This window comes from Sardina pilchardus, chromosome 4 (genome assembly GCF_963854185.1).
Source record: "Sardina pilchardus chromosome 4, fSarPil1.1, whole genome shotgun sequence".
NCBI classification, from domain to species: Eukaryota; Metazoa; Chordata; class Actinopteri; order Clupeiformes; family Clupeidae; genus Sardina; species Sardina pilchardus.
Window position 1 is genome coordinate 12,220,820 of NC_084997.1, and position 23,001 is coordinate 12,243,820.

Sequence of the window (23,001 nt, forward strand, 5' to 3'; positions counted from 1 at the left end):
TGTGTGTGTGTGTGGGGGGGGGGGGGGGGGGGGGGGGGGGGGCTGGGGGTTCTGGGATGGTGACCTGGCTATATTGATGGTACAATGTTGAATTGTGATGCCTTTGTGGGACGTGCTTAAGTATGTGCTGTTGGTCCACGTGCATGTCCGATTGCCGAAAGGTGAACAAGTTCGAAGAGGCCGGCTGTCTGTCTCGTCTGTCTGTGTCGAAAAATTATATATTGTACGTTTGTGTCTTCAGTGTGAATGTGTCTGTGTGTCTGTCTGGACTCATACGTGAAACTGTGTATGTCCTCTTTCCAGATCAGTGTCTACTGTATAAACAGACCCACTGTCCTATTCTCTTCTAATGCAGCCTCTGTGAGGAACTAACTGTGCAATACATTTCACTCGCAACTTGAATTGACCAATAGCAACTACTGTTTTTTAGGTGTGCCACTTCTGAAGGTTCCCCTCGGCCACGCGTATTTGTTTCTGCTCGTTGGCTCTATTTATGTCTGTAATCTATCACGCTCTCCTAACGAGGACAAAGAACTAAAATAGCCTGAAGCACATTCCTAAATAAGTTTTGCCTCTGTAGACAGCACTACTTTAGGTCGTTGTTTTCTCTTTTTTTACATGTGGTGTAACAACCGAGACCAGAGCTAAGAGTTTGGATGTGGACGGACACTAAAAGTGTTTTCCTCTGGCCTTAGCAAGGGAGAGAGACCACAGGGATTGTTGTCACTGTTGTTTGTGTTGTTGTTTTTGTTTTTGTTTTCGTTTTCGTTGTCGTTTGTCTTTAGTTGGAAAATGATTTGTAATACTAATTGATTCGTAGTACCTGTACGTATGACTGCAGTTGATGTGCTAGCCAAGCACATTGTTTTTAAAGGGACTTGCTAACTTGTCACCTTTTGGGATGTATGAGGGATGATGTCTACAGCAAATCATTAATAAAGATTTATTTATTTTGAGTAACTCTGTTGCAATGGTGTCTATCTATTACACAACAGCAGGATATGATTATTTATATAGCACTATTAATGCACATTGGTAGTCCAAAATTCTTTATAAGTCATTAGATTAAAATAAATAAATAAATAAATAAAAATAGCAGCGGGAATTGCAATGAGCTTAGGCAGGATTTGCCTTCCTGTGACCTACTCATGAGGTAGGAAGTACAATGGGGCAGACCATGTTGTGTTGTGTTGTTGTGCTTCTTAATTTGTCCCTGGCCCTTAATTTGCCCCATGCTGCAAATCTCATCTCTGCTGAACATTCAGCCCAGCTCCACTTCCTGGTAGCTGAACAATTTAACACACACACCCTTGTTTTTCCTCTTTTGTTTCCCACTTCCTCCTCCAAACATATTAGCAGCATTTGTGTACTCAATGCCACAGCAATTCACACTGTTTGTGAGCGATAAGGCCATCCAAACAGCATCATTTAAATGGAGTGATTTTCTATTTGTCTGATGGCCTTTTCTGCACGCACTGCTGGGGGAAAAAAAGGTCTCTGAAATGAATAGAGATGTCCATGCTTATGATGAAAATGAATTAAACGAATAAAAGGTCATTACCATTCCCCCCCTCCTATTGCTGGTAGTGCGATCTAGGCCCGCGTTGCCATGGAAACGGGCCTCTCGGACGAGGCCACATTGTGGATCTGTCGGTGGCAGCGCAGGTTGAATGGGTGCTTAAGGGATTTGATATCATAAGGAGGCCTTTTGTGCAGGCCCCGGCTCCAGAACGGGCTTGGCGCACACACTCAGCGGTCAGTGGGTCCTGGGCTACTGAAAGAGATCACGGCTGAGGAGAACTGCCCGTCCGTTTGACACACAAGTGTCATTGAGCGCTCAGGTATCACCATGATAATAATAAGTGCTCGCTAAATGTATCCAAGGAGGACCAAGCCTCAAGTACGTCTGAGATCATTTGAGACTGTTTTTTTTTTTTTTTTTAACCCCCCCCTCCTATCCCGCCCCCCCAAATGTGTAGTAACTTTCAAAAGAATGAATTGTGCCAAGCTAGTTTTGCCTAGTGTGTTTCTCCCCAGCAGCCTTTTGAGTGTTGGCATGTGGAGCTGCCGTGTCCTGGCTGCTGGCACCAGAAGATTGCTGTGCATTCAGGGGAAGGAGTCTGGCGGACTGGTGTGCACCCTGCATGTCTACACGCTCAGTGTCCCACTGTTCCTCACCCCTGCCATCACTCCCTCTCGTTTCTGGGAAGGGACACAAGGGAGCCTGTGTTGTGGTGTGTGTGTTGTGTGTGATGTGTTGTGGCGTGTTGTTGTTGTTGTGTGTGTGTGTGTGTGTGTAGTTTGTTGGGTGTGTGTTTTGGAAAACTCACTTTTCCTGGGCAGGTAAAAAAAAAAAAAAAAAAGGAAAGAAAGAAAATTGGCAACCCAAAGCAAACCGATGACCTCACTTGCAACAGATATTTCCTCCAGAATCCTGATTGAGGTTAACCCCGCATTTGAAGTCACGACACCCACGGGACACCTCCAGCACCAGCCTTGCCCTCAACATCAAGCCCTGGGCCATGGTCATTTGGCCACACTTCAGCCCTTCGCCCCCCTGAAAGCTTTACTCTAACTCCTTGGCATTTCCTGAGGTGCATCAGGTGTTCCTGAGGTGTATTTGGGCACAGGGGGGGGATGACCTCATGCCCTCTTAATGGGCACCATTGACGCACTGGCACAAACAAGCGCTGGGCCACTACAGCCAGAGGGCAGCAGCTACAGAGGTGGACTTGTTGACCGGTGGTGAAATAAGAAAACAAACATCTCGTCCCGCTGCAGTGTTTTCGAAGCACTTATGATATGCAGTGGAACTGTACAGCGAGTATTCCCAAACACATAGGGCTGTGTGCATGTGTGTGTGTGTGTGTGTGTGTCGAATGTCCTGCACAGTGTCGTCTGGTTATCCTCTATCAGTTGCTACAGTGTTGTGTTGGAGTGGAGAGGTTCTGAGGGCTCACTTGGAGAAAATTAATTTCGTTCATTTTGTTAATAGTTAATCTGTTGGAACTTTCCCTCCTGACCTCCATGTTCTTTTTTTAATTTGGGATCTTCAGCCAACGAGCAAAGAGATTGCCCTTTCAGAGCAGGGTCTATGCATGGCGTGGGAGCTTTTATAGTTTCTACAAGTTCTCTCATTAACACTGCGTGAGGTTGGCTTAATAAATGTCCATTCTTCGGAATTGTATAATTAGACTTAATTATTACGCGCAAAACCTGCCACACTAATGATATTAGCCAGGTCAGCCTAAAAATAAGGGCCCCCGTGATGACATTGATGCATATGTCTCCACAGAAGTCATTTTGAATAATTAAAAAATCTACGAATGATGTGCCACAGTTGATTGAGGACATCCTGCATTATAAAACACACAGTCTCTTCTTGTCTTCAGGTTTACTCTGGCCTGGGAAAAAGAAAAGGGAGGGAAGTGTGGGAGATAGAGAGAGAGAAGGAGTGAGGGAGGAAGGGAGGTAGAGAGAGAGAGAGAGAGAGCAGAGAAGGGGAGAAAAAATCAGCAGCAGCTTCCTGAACTTGGATCATCAATAATGGAGGATGCATCAGCAGGTCCCGATGGGGGCTTAGATTGCACTTCTGTGAGCGCCGCTAATGATACTGGGGAGAGAGAGGGAGGAGGCAGAGCTGTATCTCACAGATAGGAGCCCTGCCCAGCGCAGCCCAGCCCAGCCCAGCCCAGCCCAGCCCAGCCCAGCCCAGCCCACTGCTGTCCAGCCCCGACCAGCCCATCGTGGGAGGTAGCCGAGCCGAGAGGGAGTCCTGCGCGAAGAGGACCTGGGACAGCGCTGCTGGGAGTCTCGAGTCCGAGTGCAGGAGGACGGGTGCTGGACACTGAGAATCTTCAGAGCAGTGTGGCCACGCTTCATTATTATCTGCGTGATTTGTGAGGTTTCGTGGAAGAAAGTCGGAGGAAGAAATTTGCATCGCTTTTTTTGTTTGTGTTTTGTCTTTTTGTTTTGTTTTGTCTTTTTCTTTGGGCCGGGACTTGACAGAAGTGGAACGATTCTCTTTCTCTCTCTCTCTTTGTTTTCTTCCCCGTCCTCTCCTCTCCTCTTTTTTCTGAATCTTTTATTATTTTATTCTTTTCTCGTCTTTGTCCTTGCTCTATTCTGCCTCTCTCCTCCCTCTCATTTCTCTGTACATATACATATACACCTCCCTCATTCCCTCTCTCTCCCTCTCTCTCTCTCTCTCTCTCTCTCTCTTCCTCTCCCTCTGAGTGGAGCAGGAGGAAGGCGGGCGGTCCAGGAAGAGCAGTCAGAGTGTTCATAAGAGGTGGGGGCCAGAGACGAGGCTGCTGCTGCTGCTGCTGCTGCTGTAAGCTTGGCCACACAGCTGCACACCAGTAGTAGCTCTTCTCTCTCTCTCTCTTCCTCTCTCTCTCTCTTACTCTCACTCTCAGTGTCTCTCGCCCTCTCTCTGTCTCTCTCTCTCTCTCCCGCTCCCTCCCTCCCTCCCTCACTTGCTCACTCGCTCCCTCCCTCCTCTCGCGGGTCTCTTGTCGCGCTCTGCGTGTCCTGCGTGGAAAACATGGAGCCCAACAGTCCCAAGAAGATCCAGTTCTCTGTGCCACTGTTCCAGAGCCAGCTGGACCCGCAGGCCGCCGAACATGTGAGTAGAGGGAGAGAGAGAGAGAGAGAGAGAGAGAGAGAGAGAGAAGGTGAGAAAGAGAGAGAGAGAGGGAGAGGGGGATTGGGAAAGCTCCTATTCCTCTCAGGATAATGGAGTATGTGTGTGTGTGTGTGTGTGTGTGTGTGTGTGTGTGAGAGAGAGAGAGAGAGAGAGTGGTGGGGATGAGGGATTGGGCTTCTCTAGAGACCCACTCAAAAGGCTCTGCTTTGTTCAGGTTGCTGGTAAATCTATTTCGCAGTATGGGCACATTATAGAGATTAGAGCTAATGGTAGTCTATGCCACAGTTCTGCTGTGTGGGGTGTTTTTGTGTGGAGAGCAGGATTTCTTTCTTTCTCTCTCTCTCTCTCTCTCTTTCATTCTTTCTTTCTTTTTCTTCTGTGTGTCAAGTGTTATAAGAAGGAGAAAAAAGTATGTCGACTGATGATCCTTTGCTATTCTAGAAAAGTAAATGCTCAAACAGCACAAACCCCATACTGTCAGTGTCCACACTGTGCATCATTGTGGAACTGTCATTCTGTATAATGAGAAGCATTGCACGCAAAGCGGCTGTTCTGACAGACACGGTGAGCCTCTCTCTTTTATCTGAGGTGAACTTTTGCTGACGGTGGGACAACAACGAAGTGCTGGGGAGAAAAATTATGATGATGTCGGGTCAGTGGCCAATCAGTTTGGGGCCTGGCGGTGCTGACTAAGAGCGCCATTAGAACAGGCTCTCTCAGGCCTTTTCCGCTGTGCCTCATCAACTATATCACCGAACAGGCGTGAAAATGAAAATGAAAGAGGTTGCAGGTGAAAGGTTTCTTTTCTTTCTTTTTTTCTTTTCTCCTTTTTTTTTGCTGCTCTTCAAGCGCTTTTTCCATTGATCGCGATGTCCTTGGTTGAGGATGAATTGGGGCTTTCTAAGATGAGATCATATCTTATTGGACATGTCGGGGCACAGCATTGTAGTTGACTGGTACCCTTCCCCCACTTATCTTCTCTTCTTATTGATTCAATTGACGTTCAGTCTCTGTGTGTCATAAACACACACACATGTGCGTGCAGAGGCCTGTGGAAGTTCTGGGAACGGAGGATGCTCTGTTTCTGGCCAATGTCCTGGTTTATCAGATTCTGGGCGTAACGCTTACGCTTCACTTGGATAGCCCGCCTATAGAGACCATAGAGACTAAACTGATCATCTGTTCAAGATTCATGTTCAGCGTGAAAAATTGGTTTTGAACCATTTCTGAATATCACCTTAAACAAATCCAACCATAACCTTAACCATATACTGTAGCTAACACACTGTCAGCAGATACTGGCTAATCTGAGCAGCTGTAGATTCTCTGTGCTGTGGATGGACTATCCAAATAAAGTGGGGCTGATTCTGGTATGAGGTTTGAAATACTGTAGTCAACACATGCTTTGGCTAGGATGATGTTTGACAGGATCAAGGTGACTTAATGGACGTGACTGCTTATCAAATGTAATGAGAAAAAAACCCTCTCTGTCCTTCTATAGATCCGCAAGAGAAGACCCACGCCTGCCACCCTGGTCATCTACAATGATCCAAACGCAGCCGGTGAGACTGATCTAGTCATCTGTACAGTACATGCATTAGGTTGGAGGGGCTAAGCTGAAAGAAATTAGCTGTGAAATTTCAATTTTCACACCAGCGAGACATTTAGAACAAGTGGTTTAGAGACACTTAAGGCAGACATTTTGCACCGTATTGTCCCACTTATTGCACTCTTGATATTATGAGTTCTGTTTGAAATCATGTGTGATTGGCAATTTAGATTGTGATTAGTCTGACAGAATTGGAATGCAGGGGTTGAATATGAATTTGTTTCCCATCAACATAATTACCATACAAATGAGCTCTGCTAATGTTGGTAAACTAAGACTAACGCACTCTTCTCATATGCTGCTTCAATCAAGGCTGTTTTTTTTACATTCACAGGCATTGAGACAAAGACATTTCAAAGCATGACCTTAATGTTTAATCAGTAGTGTATGTGATGATGCAGGGGAATGTTTTGTCTCATGCTGAGAGCCACCTGGGGGTTGGGTGGCTGCACGGGGTGGGGGGGTGGCTGAGTTCACTAGAGATTCAGTGTTCTGTCATCTAACCTTGAGTGCAATGCAGTGTAGCATGTGTGTGTGTGTGTGTGTGTGTGTGTGTGTGTGTGTGTGTGTGTGTGGGTGTGTGTGTGTGTGTGTGTGGGTGTGTGTGTGTGGGTGTGTGTGTGTGGGTGTGTGTGTGTGTGTGTGTGAGTGTGTGACGTCGGGATTGCCGGCCGGTATCAGCACAAACATCCCTCCATGTGGCGTCAGCATATGGTGTCAGTGGGTTGGCGGCAAATCCGACGACGCAGCCGCCGCAGGAACGCCACCACCCATTTCACGGTCTGTCACGTCCACGGCCGGAACACTGTACAACAGAACGACTCGGTGTTCTGCCCTTTAGACCCCATATCATCAGCCATTTTGTAGCAGAACTGTCAGTACTCCTCGGATCCTTTCAACCTAACATCTGTTACAAACTAAAGAGCTGAAGACACACTGGCCATGATGTACTTGATTTCAAGCGAGTTCAGTACATACTCTGGTGCTGAACAACTGAAAAGACTTCTTGTCTTTTATCCTCTCACAGTTGAATCATATTGTCACCATTTAACGTGCAAGATTTTGAGTCAGTATGTGACAATATGAGATTATTTTAAACAGGACAGTCGGAGAACATCTCAACTCTAATTACCTTCACTTAAAGCAACTCTAAAGAGTTTTTTGTACCTTCAAATAATATTCCCAAAATCATTTCAGTGGTTCATCAACTCGTAACAGGGTGAACAGCACTTCTGCATTCGCTTTGTGACCCTCTGTCCCATAAAAACCGCACCATGCAAGTTTACCAGATCGGGTAGCGGTTCTGTAGTACAATGGAATACGGCATGAGAAACTACAAATTTGACTTGCTTCAATGTCGCAATATATCATACTTTCATAAAACCATGCAACATACTCTACCTTGTCTGTGGACATCGTTATTTGCTGGATAAACAAATAGCGTTTGTGCAACAGAGGAAAAGTGCTTTAGTGTTGCTTTAAAGAGGTGTGGTGTCAAAACTGTCTCTGTCATCCGTGACAGGCCTAACCTTTGTAAAAACCAGAGCTGGTAATCTAACAGCCCCAGTTGGACAATGGATACAATGATCGATTCAGATCATGTTTTTTCTTTGAGGTAACTTTTCCTGGCTTGCTGTTGGAACTGCCCATCAACCATGTCCATCAAACAAGTGCCGCTCTCTTATTGGTATCGGCTAAGCTGTGAATCAGCAGGGGATCATGCTTACTCATGATCTTTTCACTGGCCTGCCACTGGCAGTCCTCTCTGGTTGTCTGTCTTTGAAGAATTGCCAACAGAAGCGAGCCATATTATCCGCCCACTAGTGTGCAAATGCAGTTTTGAAATGGGTCTCATTGGCCTCTGTGGCCTATCGTCTGTGAGGAAAGTTGGTCCAGTTCTCCTCCCCTCAGCTAACTCCTTTTCCCTGCAGGCGTTTGTGTTCATACCACACTCCCTCCACAGCCAAAGCGCTAGCTAGGCTATAATACCCCCCATCCTTATGTAATTGCTGCCAATGGGACCTCCCTCCGGTGCACCAGAGCCAGTGATTATTTCACTCCAGTGCAGAATGGAGCTCTGTGGATGGCTCGCTCTCCAAACCCTCGGTTGTTTCCAAAGTGTGATTTCTTTTTCCCTCCTTGGGTCTTAGTTTTCCGAGCTGTGCCCGGCCTGCTGTAGCCTATGTTAGCTGGCTGCGCACCCTCCATGGATAGATGTATCGGAGGCATCGGCCTGAGATGTGTTTATTTTCCACCACTTCAGCTCCTGATCGGGCTATATAGTGTATGTGTGCGCTGGTGAGGTTCTCACACACATAGGGGCCTATTGGACTGGCGTGGCTGTGTGCTTGGAGTGGTGGACTGGGGCTTATTTTCCTCTTTTTCTGGACGTGAATGTGCGTGGGAGCGCCGTACAGAGCAGCATTCAAACAACAAGCAGTCCTTTGTCCAGCTGGTATTTCTCCCTCACCACATAGAGCAAAAAAAATAAAAAATAAAACACTGAGTTTGTCTCGTTAAATAGGGCCCATTTCTGTAGATTCATAAACGTTTGCGTCACACGACTGCTCTGTGACGTGACGCACGATATCTGAGAGATTTCTTTACAGTTCTCAGCATGGTTCTCAGGGAAGGGCTCTCTGAAGCCCAGCAGCTTGGACGCATTACCCCCGGTGCTCCTGATTACTATACAACGCACTGAAGCCTTTCCAAACCTACGGGCGCTGGTAGCTGCCGCTGTTCCACAATGCTTCTCAGTTAATAACGTCCGCATGTTTGTAGGCCTACTTCAGATTGGTGTCCTGACGAAGTCAAAGTCATAAAACAGGCCCCTTTGGCAAAGTCGTGTGTATAACAGGTTGCTGTGTTCTTTTTTCTCAGCTAGCCGTGTCGCCGCTCACGGTTTAATCAGGCCATAAACAGGCTCGTTCCTAGGCTTCCCTGAGCGGCTGGAGTAGCTATAAAAGCTGGAGCAGGAGCTGTTTAGGTGCTTCACGCGAAACCAGGGACCGTTCCGAGGGTTTCTTTCCTGGGTTCACTGGAAGCCGGTTGTAGGGGAAGCGTCATAATTTCCCGCTTTTCCTAGTGTTTATGAACGTGTTAGTCATGGATGGATCACTTTCATCCATATTTCTACCCATGTTTCCCCTACTTTTATAAGGGATTTTGTTGTGTAGCCTAACTAGTGGCCAAAGAACTTGTTAGTGTCCATTTTTCCCCCTCCCGTATAGATTTAATGATGATTATTTCCATCAGTGGATGACTAAGTTTTCCATTTAGTCAAAACAGGCATAATTTTGGGATGGTTTAGTCTTGGCCGGAAAATCGCATAACACGGCTTCACAAAATGTAGTCTATGTGTCAACAAATCATGGTTATGTAAGCACAAGCTCTCTGCAGTTGTGTAACCTCTGCACCTCTCTGAAAAACATAGTCAATGAGTGTAAGTTTGTTTACAGTATAAAGCAGACTTAAAGAGTATCAGTTCAACTGAAGGGAATGACCAGTGCTTGTCATTTTTGTCAGGCGCATCTCTGCAGACAGTTTGTGCCAGGCAAGTCAGGTCGATTCCAATTCACTAAAGGTCGTTAAGGCTGAGAGAGTGATCAATGCAATGTGTTCTGGGTCTAAATCTCTGGAGAACGAGTCTGACTATCTATTTGACAGAGTGCTCCCTAGATCTAAAGTCTTTCTTTTTCACATTCACAAAGTCAAAGATCATGGTTCAGACTAGGAGGTTGCAATTACACATGAAGTGGTCTTGAGGGGCATGATGGTCCTGTTTAGTTGCAGCTTCTTTAGGGAGTCTGTTTTTCTGCCATGTTAGCTGTCCCTGTTGTTACATGGACACTATGTTTTTAGATCACAGATGATTCACCTGGGCAGTATACAAGCATGACTAAGCAGGTTATGATCTTGGTAGAAATATTGCGTCTGCAGAACCGGGACCCTGTTGTCTGGCTGGACAGGCCGATTTCGTTAGATATCCATGTGAACGCTCGGACAGGAAATGGCCAGGATGAGTCATACATGTGTGTGTTTGTTTTTATAGATGACAAACAGACACCCAGTGGCCAGGGAGAGGTATGTTGATTTCTCACGCAATGTACTTCATGTTATTTCATGTTCTTTATCTTGCATGTCTTTATGAAAGATTACAAAATACAGATTTAGATAATGTATTTTAAATGTGTTGAAATAAATTTGCATACTGTATGGTAGGTTGTGTTTTATGCTCCTTTCAACTGCCTTCGCTTTTATAGCGCAGTTCAAAGGCAGACACAAAGTCCCTGAAAATGAGACAGAGACAGAGACGTGTACATGAGCTGAATATGAGAGAATGTGTGCAGAGCATCCTCTCCAGCCTCGTTATACTGCAGTGCTCTCTGCTCTCTACCGAGTGCCGACACAGGACTCCTATTGCATTTTCCCACTAAAGCCTCTCTGTGTGTGTGCCCCACTAACTGGCCCGCAGACGTGTGCATTAAAGGGGCGATCGCACTAACACACTTTTTTCACCTCCGGGCACTCAAATCCAACTGACCGCTACACCCGTGCCTGGCCATTTGAGTGCGATGTAAGCAGAAAACTAAGTGACTCTCTTACAAATGCAAGGACTCACAAGAAAAAAAATAGTGATAGTAATATAATAAAATAATTTCTGAGGTCATGTTTTTTTTCATACAATGAGTCATTAGTTTAACTGCCTCTATATTTAGTCATGCAAAACATACGCAATCCATTTCTATCATATATTCTGCATACTGTATTTTTCAACACTCATCACTTTGGAATTTTTGCGTTTGGAAGGTAAAAAGAAAAAGTGTGTTGATGTGAACGCCCGCTGTAGGCCGAGTTCTATAGCCCTGAGCATTAGACTGGTCTGTGGTGTGGTATGGAGGACGCTCTCTCACTCTCTCCCTCTGTCTTTATCTCTCTTTCTCGCTCTCTCTCTCTCTGATGCGGTTGTCATTGATTACCTGAGAGGGACAGAGCTCCTGAAATAGTGTTGGAGGGGGATGAGGGATGGTGATGGTGGAGGGGGAGGGGGAGGGGGAGGGGGAGGGGGAGGCGGCTGAAATCAGATCTGTGCTCTCATGCTGTTCTTTTCCATTCTCTCCTTGCTGCCGCCGCCGCCGCCAACCCGGTAGGCTCCCGGCACGCAGCTCTCCCCTGCACAGAGGAAGCAAAGTGTTTACACACCGCCCACCATGAGAGGTGCTCTTCACACACACACACGCACACACACACACACACACACACACACACATACACACACTCACACTCACACTCACACACAAACATACATACATACATACATACATACATACAAGCATATACACTTGCATGCACAAACTTACACAAGGGCACATGTGCAGACATGAATAAACACACACACAAGCACACACACCCACACACAACACACAAGCATACACATTGGCATGCACAAACACAGGCACATGCACTCACGTACACAAACACAGGCGCATACACTCACATATCCACGCTCACACCTACATGCACACATGCATAATGTAAGCTATACACCCACCCCTTTACATGTAAACACATAGATTTCCATGCACCAATTATCCACACACATATGTGTTCATACATAAATATTCACACAGACCCAGACCAACAGTACATGCTGTCAGGATTATGTATATCTATGCGCATACATACAAATACACACACACACACACACACACACACACACACACACACACACACAAAGGGATATACTGTACTACACTGCACAATATTTGCTACGCTGCTTCTCACACATTCAGGTATTTTGTGTTGAGTCTATCCCTGTGCTAACATTTAAAAACATTTGGTTGGCTGCTGGCATCCTACATTTGATCAGCCTTGTTTGCCCCTTGAGTTTGTCTATTTCTGTTCCAGCATCTCCCGCATCTCTTAACATTTTGTTTGGCCTCATTTCTTTATTATGCTGAAGTTTGTCTTTCTAAGACTCTTAATGAGTAGCTTGCAGGAAAGTGTTTGGTGCAGGCTTCTTACCAAAGGGGGAGCAGAAGAGGTCTCGGTACTGTATGTTAGCATTCCAAATAAGGAATCAACACTGTTAGGCCGCAATTGTTTACAGAGGAAAAACAGATGTCGAACATTAGATTCATCTCAAAGACTCAACGATTCATCTCTCTAATTCTGCTGGAATTAGAACGGATCGTGTTTTTCATGGCACCGCCGAGGCTGGATTGTCGGACTGCACGGCACATCTAGGTAATCACAGAGATGAGCGCAGAGGTCAATGGACGTCGTTGGAAAAGGAAGCGAAATCCAGCCCGCACAAACGGCACATGTTCTCAAATCCGCCTCGCCATTATGAACGCATCATGCCTATTTCATCATGGGATCTCAAGTCATTGAATGAACAACGACTTTTCTGTTAGTGGTCTGTCGATGTTGTTGGTTGTTTAAGGAAAAAGGGCAGAACGCTTGGACTGGAGGGGAGTCTTGGCTCCCAGCGCTGGTACCAGTGCCCGCTGTCAGACATATATGAAACAGCACAAAATGGCTGATTCGCTGACTCATGGCCAAGGCATTTCCTGTAATGGACGTGCTAAATACACATTAGCTTCTGCTATTGATCTACGGATCCTTCCAGTGCGCCCCCAAGCTCTCAAATGGACAGGCGGCCGTCGGAGCAGTGCTCTCTGTAATGAGTGACCACTCAGCATCCTTTCAAATCTCATTAAGTACATCGGCACTCATCCCATCCCACCAAGGGCGGCGGTGGTAGTGGTGGTGGGGGTGGTGAGGGTGGTGGGGTTGGGCTTGTGGATGTCTGTCTGCTCTGCTGCCTGCTGTTGACGTTACACTGCTCACCTTACAGAAGCACAGGACTCGCAGGTCAGGCGGGAGAGTTTACTGAGGCTAAGACAAACCCCTTGGAGTGACTGATGTCAGTTATTTACGGAAGAAAACAAGTTGGATAGTCACAGTTTCTTAGTCCACTTTTTTCTTCTTTCCAGCATTCTTTCTTTCCTACAATATTTACATTCATTCTTACTTACTGTCTCACACATACACACACACACACACACAATTCAACAAAACACAGATGAAGGAAAGTGCCAGCTTGATACCCACAATGAGAAGATCACAAAGGCTGCTCTGTCAGTGACGTTTTTTTTTGGATATTGTTGATTCATTTGTCACCGTGGTAAATCACCTACCTACTGTATACAGCACAAGAAATGAAATCCCTCTCCTGTGTGTATCTGAAATTACTGGGCAATTCAGAGTAGAGGTTTACTGTGCAGTGGTGGTATACTGTGTGCTTTCTCTGTGAAGTCTAGTCCATGACTTATTCAAACGCAGGAGTTTGCCCTCAGTGAGGAGAACACGCTGATCACATCCTTTTCCTTCGGGGCGATCAAGCTCCTTTTCCGCGGTTCAGCTGGATAAATATTCTGCTTTAAATCAGCCCTGAGGTCACGGATTGGAGTGCTCTGTACTGTGAATAATATTATCATCCATGCTTGTTGTGTCACTTTAGATAAGTAACAAATATTTGTCTGTGAATGTGAATATACTCCGAACCAAGATGGAGCATGACTGTTTACATGCTTGACTCAGACCCCCCTCTGTCATGCCTTGACATTTCACAGTATGTATCTTGCTTGTACGATGTGGACATAGATCATGATGGGCGAGACCACTCAAGGCAGTGACGTAGTTGGCAGTGACGTGGTTGGTGTGTGCCTGCGTGTGTGTGTGTGTGTGTGTGTGTGTATGTGTATTACTGAGTTGCCAGTGTGTGTGTGGGAAGTTGTAAAAGGTCGCCATTGTTAGTTTATTTACAAGGGTGTTATGATTAACAGACGTGCCACCACAGACTGTGTGAGTGTATGAGTGTTGGTTTCGTCTTGGACGCTTTTAGGTTACAATATGGATGTGCGCTTCTATGTGTATCATGCTTTTTTTTTTTTTTTTTATTGTGTTGCTTCCTTTGCGACGGCCTTTTTTACATATCATTTCCCCATTCTATGCATCATACAGCAGACATTAGTCTCTCACATAGGGCTCATATGTAATCCTGACCTCCTATCGCTTCATCTGATACCCAATGAATTCAGCCTCGTCAGCGTTACACAATTGTTTTCTAGAAGATTCCGGCATTCTGTGGACTGTGACTTTCATAAGCAGTAACCTTGCCCACACCGTTTTGTGTGCATCTCAGCAGTATACTCTCTGTCTGTGTGCTAATACCCCTCCCGTAACAAATGAGGGTATGAATGCCCATAGGAAGAAGCTGTGGATAATTTAGTTACATGCGGCAATTTATGCCACAGATGGAAAGTTGCGTAGTGTAGCCATAGCGAACTGTTTTGAATTATTGGTAATTAGAAGTGTTCCTGCCTCAGAGGCATGCAGTACCACTTGGACCCTCAACAACACAGCAGCTGGAAACATGTCCACGGGAGACTACTGCTGGAGCGCTGGGCTTAGAAACAGCAGCGTGTGTAAAAAAAAGGAGAGTGTATGGGTGGAGGAGGGAGGGGGAGAAATACAGCGGGGTGGAATGGGGTATGTTGGGATGGGGAGCACTGTTTAGATGTGGGCTGACAGCCCCTGTGTGTGTGTGTGTGTGTGTGTGTGTGTGTGTGTGTGCATGGATGTGTGTCTGTGTGTGTGTGTGTGTTGATCTGTGTGTGTGCATGTATCTGTCTGTTTGCGTGTGTGTGTGTGTGTGTTTGTTGGTGTGTGTGTGGTGGGCTGTTTGTGTCTCTGTCTGTCTGTCCGTGTGTGTGTGTGTGTGTGTGTGTGTGTGTGTGTGTGTTTGTGTGTGTTTGTTGGTCTCTTTGTGTGTGTGTGTGTGTGTGTGTGTGTGTCTGTGTGTGCGTCTGTTTGTTTGTGTGTGTGTGTGTGTGTGTGTGTGTTTGTGTGTGTTTGTTGGTCTGTGCATGTGTGTGTGTGTTTGTGTGTGTTTGTTGGTCTGTGCATGTGTGTGTGTTTGTGTATGGATATGTGTGTGTGTGTGTGTGTGTGCATGTGTGTGAGTGTGTGTTCGTGCATGTGTGTGTGTACATGTATGTGTGTGTGTGTGTGTGTGTGTGTGTGTGCATGTGTGTGTGTGGACCTGTGCCGTCTCTCCCCCTGTGCTCGCCGGACTGCAGAGCTGCAGCTGGTGGTGGAGCAGCACTTTCAGAGGCAGGAGCAGCGGCAGGAGGCGGGACTCGCCGACAGCCCTGAAACGCCCAGCCCAATCACGGCGCAGCGCTACGGCAACAGCGCCGCCGCCCCGCCGTGGGCCAACCACAACTGCCCCGAGCCCAATGGCAATGACGCGCGGGTCAGCCAGCCCCTCGGCACACAGGGCGGCCCGGGCGGCAGCACTGCTGCTGGGGGTAAGTCCAGTCCAGGCCCCCTGACCACCCCAAAGGAGCTCCATCACTCTCACCTGCATGACTGAGGAAAACTATCCATCCAGCTCCTCTGTGACATGTTAGCTGTGAGCCCATATGAATCATAAGAGAACCTTCTGGAATAGAACATGCTGTGTGTTTCTATTGGAAGTGCAATTGCATTGTTGAACATGCAGTTGAAGACGGTATGTTCGATACCGGGAAGTGATAGTGGACACAGCATCTTTCCTCTCATCTCCACACTGTTCATCCCCTAACTGTACAGTACGTCGTTCCAAAGAATTCCCTCTCCCATGCATGTTAGAAAGTGGGAAAGTTCAGGTTGAGAAGGAAAATGTGCTGCAGAGCGTTTGCTCCATCTAGGGCCCTGAGGCGGCCTCTGCAGACTTCCTTTTCCGGGAACCACCTCCCGGTCGAGGAACTCTGCCTGTAAATTGTCCAGACGCTAAACACGGCATACCAGGATGAATGTCGACTTCCTGGCGGTGGACTTTTCACCTCTGCTCAACGCAAGATTCGATTTCCACACTCTTAGAGGGCAGCAGAGAGGAGCTGAGCTGAGCGTGCTACCACAGAGTTAAGCCTTCAGTTGATGTGGACCGGCTGTGGTCTCGGTCTACAGTGTCTGGATGTTCCCTGTGCTGAGTTTAGGAGCAAGAGGACACAGACACAACACAACTGAATGCATGTAGTAGAGTCACTGTCCTCCGCTGTCACTGTATACAACAACATGAGTCCACAGAGAGCGGCTGAGCCTGAAGCGGATCAGGGCCAGAACTGGGCCGCATGTGGGCCGCATCTCGGCCGGATCTGAGGTCTGGGTCCGTACCAGACTCAGCTGTTCTCTGGGTTGTATATTGAACACTCCAGGTGTGTTGTGACTGGACTTGGCTAATCACCTTTTGTTTGTCTCTCTCTTTTGTCGTTGTTGTTGTTGTTGTTGTGGTTATGGTTTGTGTTTGTCGTTATTGTTATTTTTTCCTTTTTACGTATATTTCCATGCAGGAGAGTCACCAGAGGCTTCAGAGTGTCAGCAGAAAAACTTGTCAAGCCCCTCGACAATTTCTCGATAACCTCCCACTAGTGTCTTCACTCTGTATCTGTACAGCACTTCTGGACTTTTACTTTCCTCACTTTGACTGAAGCATTTCTCTGATTCCCTCCTACAGTAACCTAATAGCACAGCACACACACACACACACACACACACACACACACACACACACACACACACACACACGCACACACACACAATAATCACAATACATTGTACATTGTAATCTCGTAGACTCCATAGAGTGTGTCCATAATCCATAATCCTCCATCCAGCCATTCTCTGACTGTACCTTCAACCTAGCTTGTTGAATATTTTCTACTGCTTAAATTAGAACTCCAAAAATGAGTTGTTCATTTATTAATAGCTGTCTGTTAGAGGTGTTCGTCACTCAGGCCCTTTTAACTCTGCATACTCTCTCTGTCAGGCCAAAAATATGTGCAGCATATTTTCTGCAACATGCCGTATCACTCATTTCTTTGTTGTGTATTTTTGTTTAGCATTCGGTTATGGAATGATTGATTGCAGACTCTCTTGAACATATTGGAAAATAAATAAAGAGATAACTATTTTAATGGCTTGAAGCTATTAACTGCTGGGTATCTGTCTATTATGTTTTTTAATAGCTAGATTGCATTTGTTTTCTGATCTTCCATTGTTTATAAAATGTTAAATAATGTAAATAGATACATTTATCAAGAGTAAGGTTATGCAATACATGTAGTAGGCAAGTACTCACACTGTATTAAGTAGAAATATATGGTGTAGTTGTGATGTGAAGAATGTTTGTGGGGAGAGAGGTGGTGGTAATGTGGCTTTGACAAGCTGATTCTGTCTGTGTGTATCTCAATATTAGTCAAGTTAAAGTAGCCTGTTAGCCGAGCTACAGTAGCACTGTCTTGTTTACGTTCATGTAACATTAATTCCATGTCAGTGCTCTCCAAACGCCACTCTTAATCATGAGTGAGGTGACCTGTGACCCTTGGCAGAGAATGAGCTGCCTCACGGTGAAAGGTGAGAGAGGTCAAGAAAGGTGACCCTGGTGGCCAGGTCAGGTCCATCGGGCTGGACTCATAGTGTGTGTGTGCGTCCTGTCTCTCTACAGGGAGAGAGCATCAGAGCGACAGCCACGGAGCGCGTGCGGTGGAGGACAGGGACTCCACACACCCCCAACCTCACCCCCACCCCCACCCCATCCCAGCCTCGCTGTCCCGCCAGGGCCTGTCTCACCTCGACCCGCTGTCCGAGTCCGAGGAGCTGTCAGCAGTGGGAGGTCCACCGCGCCGTAAAGACACACCCTACCAGCACCAGCCCCCCTTCACCCCAGGTAAGATGCTCACCTGCCCAGCTAATATATCTGGGTAACATGCTCACCTGCACAGTTAACACGGGTAACACACTCACCTGCAGGCTAATGTATCTGATTAACATGTTCACCTGCACAGTTAATATATCTGGATAACATGATCACCTGCTAAACTAGGGCATCTTGGTACATGAACCTGCTCAAAAGTGTCACTTGCCAACATACTTACCTGTCCATCATGGGCATCTTGGCAATATACCTGCCCAACTGCACCTTAGTAAATGTACTTGCCAAGTCAGTCAGTCCATCTTGGTTCTCAAAGCTAGTCTTCAGCACATTTTGTTCTGACAGCCACACACACGCATCTGTTGGATCCTGGTGGTGGTGGTGGTGGTGTTGCACAATAGCAGCTAGCTATGGCTGGAGTCCAGGCTATACTGTGAGATCAGTCAGAGGAGCCGGCTAGGTATCTGATCTTGTGCTATGGGGATGACAACTGGTTATTAGGATACTTTAGTACATCAGATAGCCTTCCAGTCTAATAGTATTTTGAACAAAGAACATGTCTTAGAGAAATTTATCAAAGCCAGGCTCAGCAGAGTAAATTGGTTGACTTAGTGTTCAAATCGTTCCCTCATTTCACTTTAACTAAGAGCAGCAGAGGGAGATAAACAACATGGTGGACTCTTGTGCCAGTGTGTCTGCACACCAGATGGTGTGTTCCTGTGAAAGCGCACATGGAATCCCAGAAGACTCCCCTCTGTGACACACTGTGCTCTCACTCTCCCTCTCGCCCTCTCCACCTCTCTCTCTCTCCCTCTCTCTCTTTCTCCCTCTCTCGCCCTCGCTCCCTCTCTCTCTCTCTCTCTCTCTCTCTCCCTCTCCCTCTCTCTCACACAGCACATTTGTTCACACCCTCCATATACATCTTAAGCATCATGCGTCGTCGCAAACACCTCCTTATGTCGCCATTACATGGAAAGTCTCATCACAGTGAAGATACGCAGATGCAGTCCCCAGGCGATAAGCCCTTTTAACTGTTATTAGCCCAAGATTTAGTCCAGCTGAAGTTCTGCCTGACTCACCACTGAATGTGTTTTATCTTCAACCATTTCTTTGTCTCATCTTGGGTCTTTTATGTCCCACTATGCTAGCTCTCAGAAAAGGACTGGGTTTAGGAGGCTGGATGTGGTGGCATGCTTTACCGTTGTAGTTATCAGGGGGTGCCACTTGACAGTTACAGGGTCCTCTCGTCTTCTGCTTCCTGTCCTCTCCTCTCCTTCTGTATAATTTATGAGGTGCTATCATGTCCTACTCTCGTTCTCTCTCGTTCTCTCTGTCTTGTTCGTCCTATGCTGACCCTCTGTGTCCTACTTTAACTGTCATTCTCTCTCTCTCTCTTTCTCTCATGATGTCCTCCTGTGTGGCTTGTTCAGGAGTGAAGCAGCTGAAGACACAGACGCAGTCCGGGATGCCCTTCCCTGAGGAAGAGGAGGCCCTCAGCGAACAGGAAGAAGGAACCGCAAAGTGAATGCACATGTTGGAAGGGCCGGAGGTGCATGAAGGTTTAAAAGAGCTAACTATAGGGGTATTGTTTTCTAAAGTGAACTTTGATTTTTCTGTTATTTCTCACTTTTTTTTTTTAGTGATCTGAAATGATTAAATGATTCATGGCGTAGTGGTAATACTGACGACCAACAAGTAACAATGAGTTACGGGCATTGAAATCATCAGCAGTTTCTGTGTTTCCTTCACTTCCTTTCAACAGTTTAGTTGGTATTCTTACCGTTCCTTTTTTTAAAGTTGAGGGTTAGGTTTAGGTCAGTTTAGGTAAAGGTTCTTGTTATTTCATGTGTTGATGATTGCTTTGAAAGAGCCTGTATGACAATGTCACAGCAATACTGTCGCAGCATGCAAAAGGTGTGTCAGGCTGTGGACTGGTGGATGTCTTCTCATCACAGAGAGTAAAGCTTTATTGAGTTTGTACCGGTAGAATGGCAAAGACGTGTGCATTCCTGACAAATGTACTTGTACTATTTTTGTAGTTTCTGCTGTTTCATATTGAGGCTGTCGATGCATTGAATATGTGAGACATTGTGAATGGAGTGGTGTGCATTAGGAATCGCAATTTATACTGTTTATGATGAGATTCTGTAAAAGTGGCTTTAGTAAAAACCCTGACTCTGAGAAAAAGACATCTTTATTTCATACCGAGAAGAGAGCATCTTATTGTTCAAGAAATGCGAATGCCAGAATTCCTCTTTGTATATAATCCAAATGACACCACAGGCTTTTGTGCGTTGTGTTGAGTTAAACTAGAGAACCACCCTCCTTGAATTGTCAAAGAGCTTAAGAAAAGCACACAGCAACACACAGCTTGCTCTGAAAGGTTCCAATAAAAAATACCCACACACCAGAAGCTGAATAGTGCCTTAACCTGATTGAATAACCTGGTCAATATTGGTCACGTTATCTTCACGGTAACAACTTCATAATTAATGATAGTTTACTGCATATGCAAGATAATCTATTTCAAGAAATAGAAATCCTCTGTGTCAATGTTATTCAACTGTAAGGAATGGAATTTTAGAAATACTGTCTCTATGTGAATGAGACATTTAGGTTCTATTATATATATATATATAAAAAAAACTTGTATCAATTTTTGTTTAAAAGAAATAAGCAGGTATTTTGATTATGTAGTGCAAATGTGAAAGGCTGTGTCTGCCTACATGTAGACACAGCATCTCAGGTCTGTACACAGCTACTACAGATGTCTGAGGGAATTGGAAGAGTTTATTGATTATCTGATGGGACTTGATCGTGCTGTCCTAATGACCCTTAATGAAACAATAATTCTTTGTTTAGTTCGATACATTTCCACGAGTGAGAACAACTTGTAATTCGAAAAGGAGATACAAATGTAATGGAATATCTGATACTTGCCTGATGAACTGGCAGCTTTCATTCCTGAATGTGTTTAATTTTGTATTTTTTTTTTAGATGCATGGCTTTTACCTGACCAAAAAAAAAATATATACCTGCTTTCTTTGCTTTACCATTCATTTTTTGAATCCCTTTCTTGGAATCCCATCTCTTTTGACTTCTGACTACTAAACATGTGTGAAAGGCAACCCATTCACAACATGAATGTGTTAATTGTACCGTAGATTATCATGGCGCTGCAGGCACACTGACGGCTCATCTAGGGAGGAGCGTGGAAGACTGCACCAGAGGGCAGGGGAGTTGAGAGAGTGTGTGTGCTCCTGGTGCTTGGCCCTCTGCAGTGAAAGAGGCTGTTTTTATCGCCAGCGCTCCAGACACAGAGTGCTCACTTGGGACCCTGCTGTTGAGGGGAAACGCACTGAAGCAGCAGGAACTGCAGTGTTGAACTGTCAGAGTCGGGGATGAGGGGGTTTATGGTGTGTATTTGTGTGTGTGTGTGTGTGTGTTTTTTCTCGGTCTGTGTGGTTTAAGTGAGTGTGAATATGACTAAATGGGTTTTTGTGTTTGTTTGTGTGCTTGTCCGAGTATGAGTATATGTCTGTGTGTGTGTGTGTGTGTCTGTGTGTCTGTGTGTCTGTGTGTCTGTGTGTGTCTGTGTTCACCTATGTGCATGAGTATGTGTCTCCATGAGTGTGTGTATGTGTGTGAATCTGTGGAGACATTTATAAGGCTGGAAGTACATCTGATGTGTGTGGATATTGGTGCGTGTGTTTGTGTGTGTGTATCAAGGTGAGAGGTGCCAATAATTCACTATTCCCTACTGGGTCCAAAACCTGCCCCTCTGCCATCAGTTGGGTCGTGTCTCCTGCCAAAGGGCATGTGGAGGGGTGCCCGCCCGAGAGAATGGCATGCCCAGAGGGCTCCTGATGCCCCTCTGCTACCACAGGGCACCACGGTCTCAGAAGGCCAGAGAGCACACACGCCAACACACACGACAGCAATACACACGCCAACACACACGACAGCAATACACACGCCAACACACACGACAGCAATACACACGCCAACACACGCATAACAGCAATACACACTAATAGTATCTATATACCACCAATACACACACTAACACACACATGACACCAATACACAATCATAACAAACACATACCATCAATACACACCAACAACAAACATCTAATAATGTACACATGGCAAAAACATCATACACTAGCAATGACAACTAACGCTATACACAGTCTAACAACTAACACATAAAAGTAACACTGTACACTATCTAACAGTTACAATAATAACACATAATAGTGACACTACACACAACAACAAAAAAACAATCATTACACCATCCCTGTGTTCTGTTTCATGTACCGCACCATCCCTGTGCATTGAGTCAGTTTGGATAGAAGCATATGAACAGTTACAACACGCAGGAAAGAACGGAGTCTAACAACAAGTGTAAAGGGAGAGCAGAACAATCTTTAATAAATAACAATACAATTAACTGAGCATGAAATCATAAAAACATTTACAAAAAAATAGAATAATAATATAATCATAAAATAATCATTATTATATCAATAATAGTAGCCAAATGAAAAAATCCAAACTGAAGAAGTGATGCCGGCGGAGGAGCCTGCGACGCTGGGCATCAGGGGCTCGGAGTGTCCTCCTCGGGGAGCGGCCGGTGTCCTTCTCCTGAAACAACACAGTCACCGTGACAACACTGCACACAAACACCTGCCGTCGCCCTGCCAGCTGGAGGACCTGGGCGGTCACCGTGAGGATGGATAACATGGCGGTCAGGGGGAGATAGGTTACAGTACACCGCTGTCATTGGTTGGGCCTGTCTGTGGTGAAAAGTACACAACCTTGGGTGCTCTCTCACTCCCTGTCTTATATTGATTGTCTCTGGACTGTACAGACATACTGTACACACCCTCAAACACACACTTTGTCTTTCTGTCTCTTTGTCTCTTTATCTCTTTCTCTCTCTCCCTCTCTCTATCTTACACAGACACATACAAAT

General features: G+C 45.8%; 2 protein-coding genes across 3 annotated transcripts in view; one reads left to right on the plus strand and one right to left on the minus strand.

Annotated features, from left to right (window-relative positions):
- The first annotated feature begins 4,236 nt into the window (after window positions 1–4,236).
- ppp1r1c (protein phosphatase 1, regulatory (inhibitor) subunit 1C) lies at window positions 4,237–21,070 on the plus strand. Its single transcript, XM_062534190.1, has 7 exons — window positions 4,237–4,627; window positions 6,150–6,210; window positions 10,309–10,340; window positions 11,408–11,474; window positions 15,404–15,634; window positions 17,812–18,033; window positions 19,449–21,070. Exons 1-7 carry the CDS (start codon window positions 4,547–4,549, stop codon window positions 19,541–19,543), a joined length of 789 nt encoding a protein of 262 aa, XP_062390174.1. The 5' UTR covers window positions 4,237–4,546; the 3' UTR covers window positions 19,544–21,070.
- Window positions 21,071–22,437: 1,367 nt separating this feature from the next.
- Window positions 22,438–23,001, minus strand: part of pde1a (phosphodiesterase 1A, calmodulin-dependent) — a 48,838-nt gene continuing 48,274 nt past the window's right edge. For both annotated transcript variants that reach the window (XM_062534191.1, XM_062534192.1), the window contains one exon: window positions 22,438–22,670. In XM_062534191.1, the coding sequence (XP_062390175.1) occupies window positions 22,624–22,670 (47 nt within the window). In that variant the 3' untranslated portion in view covers window positions 22,438–22,623. The remainder of the gene's footprint in view (window positions 22,671–23,001) is intronic.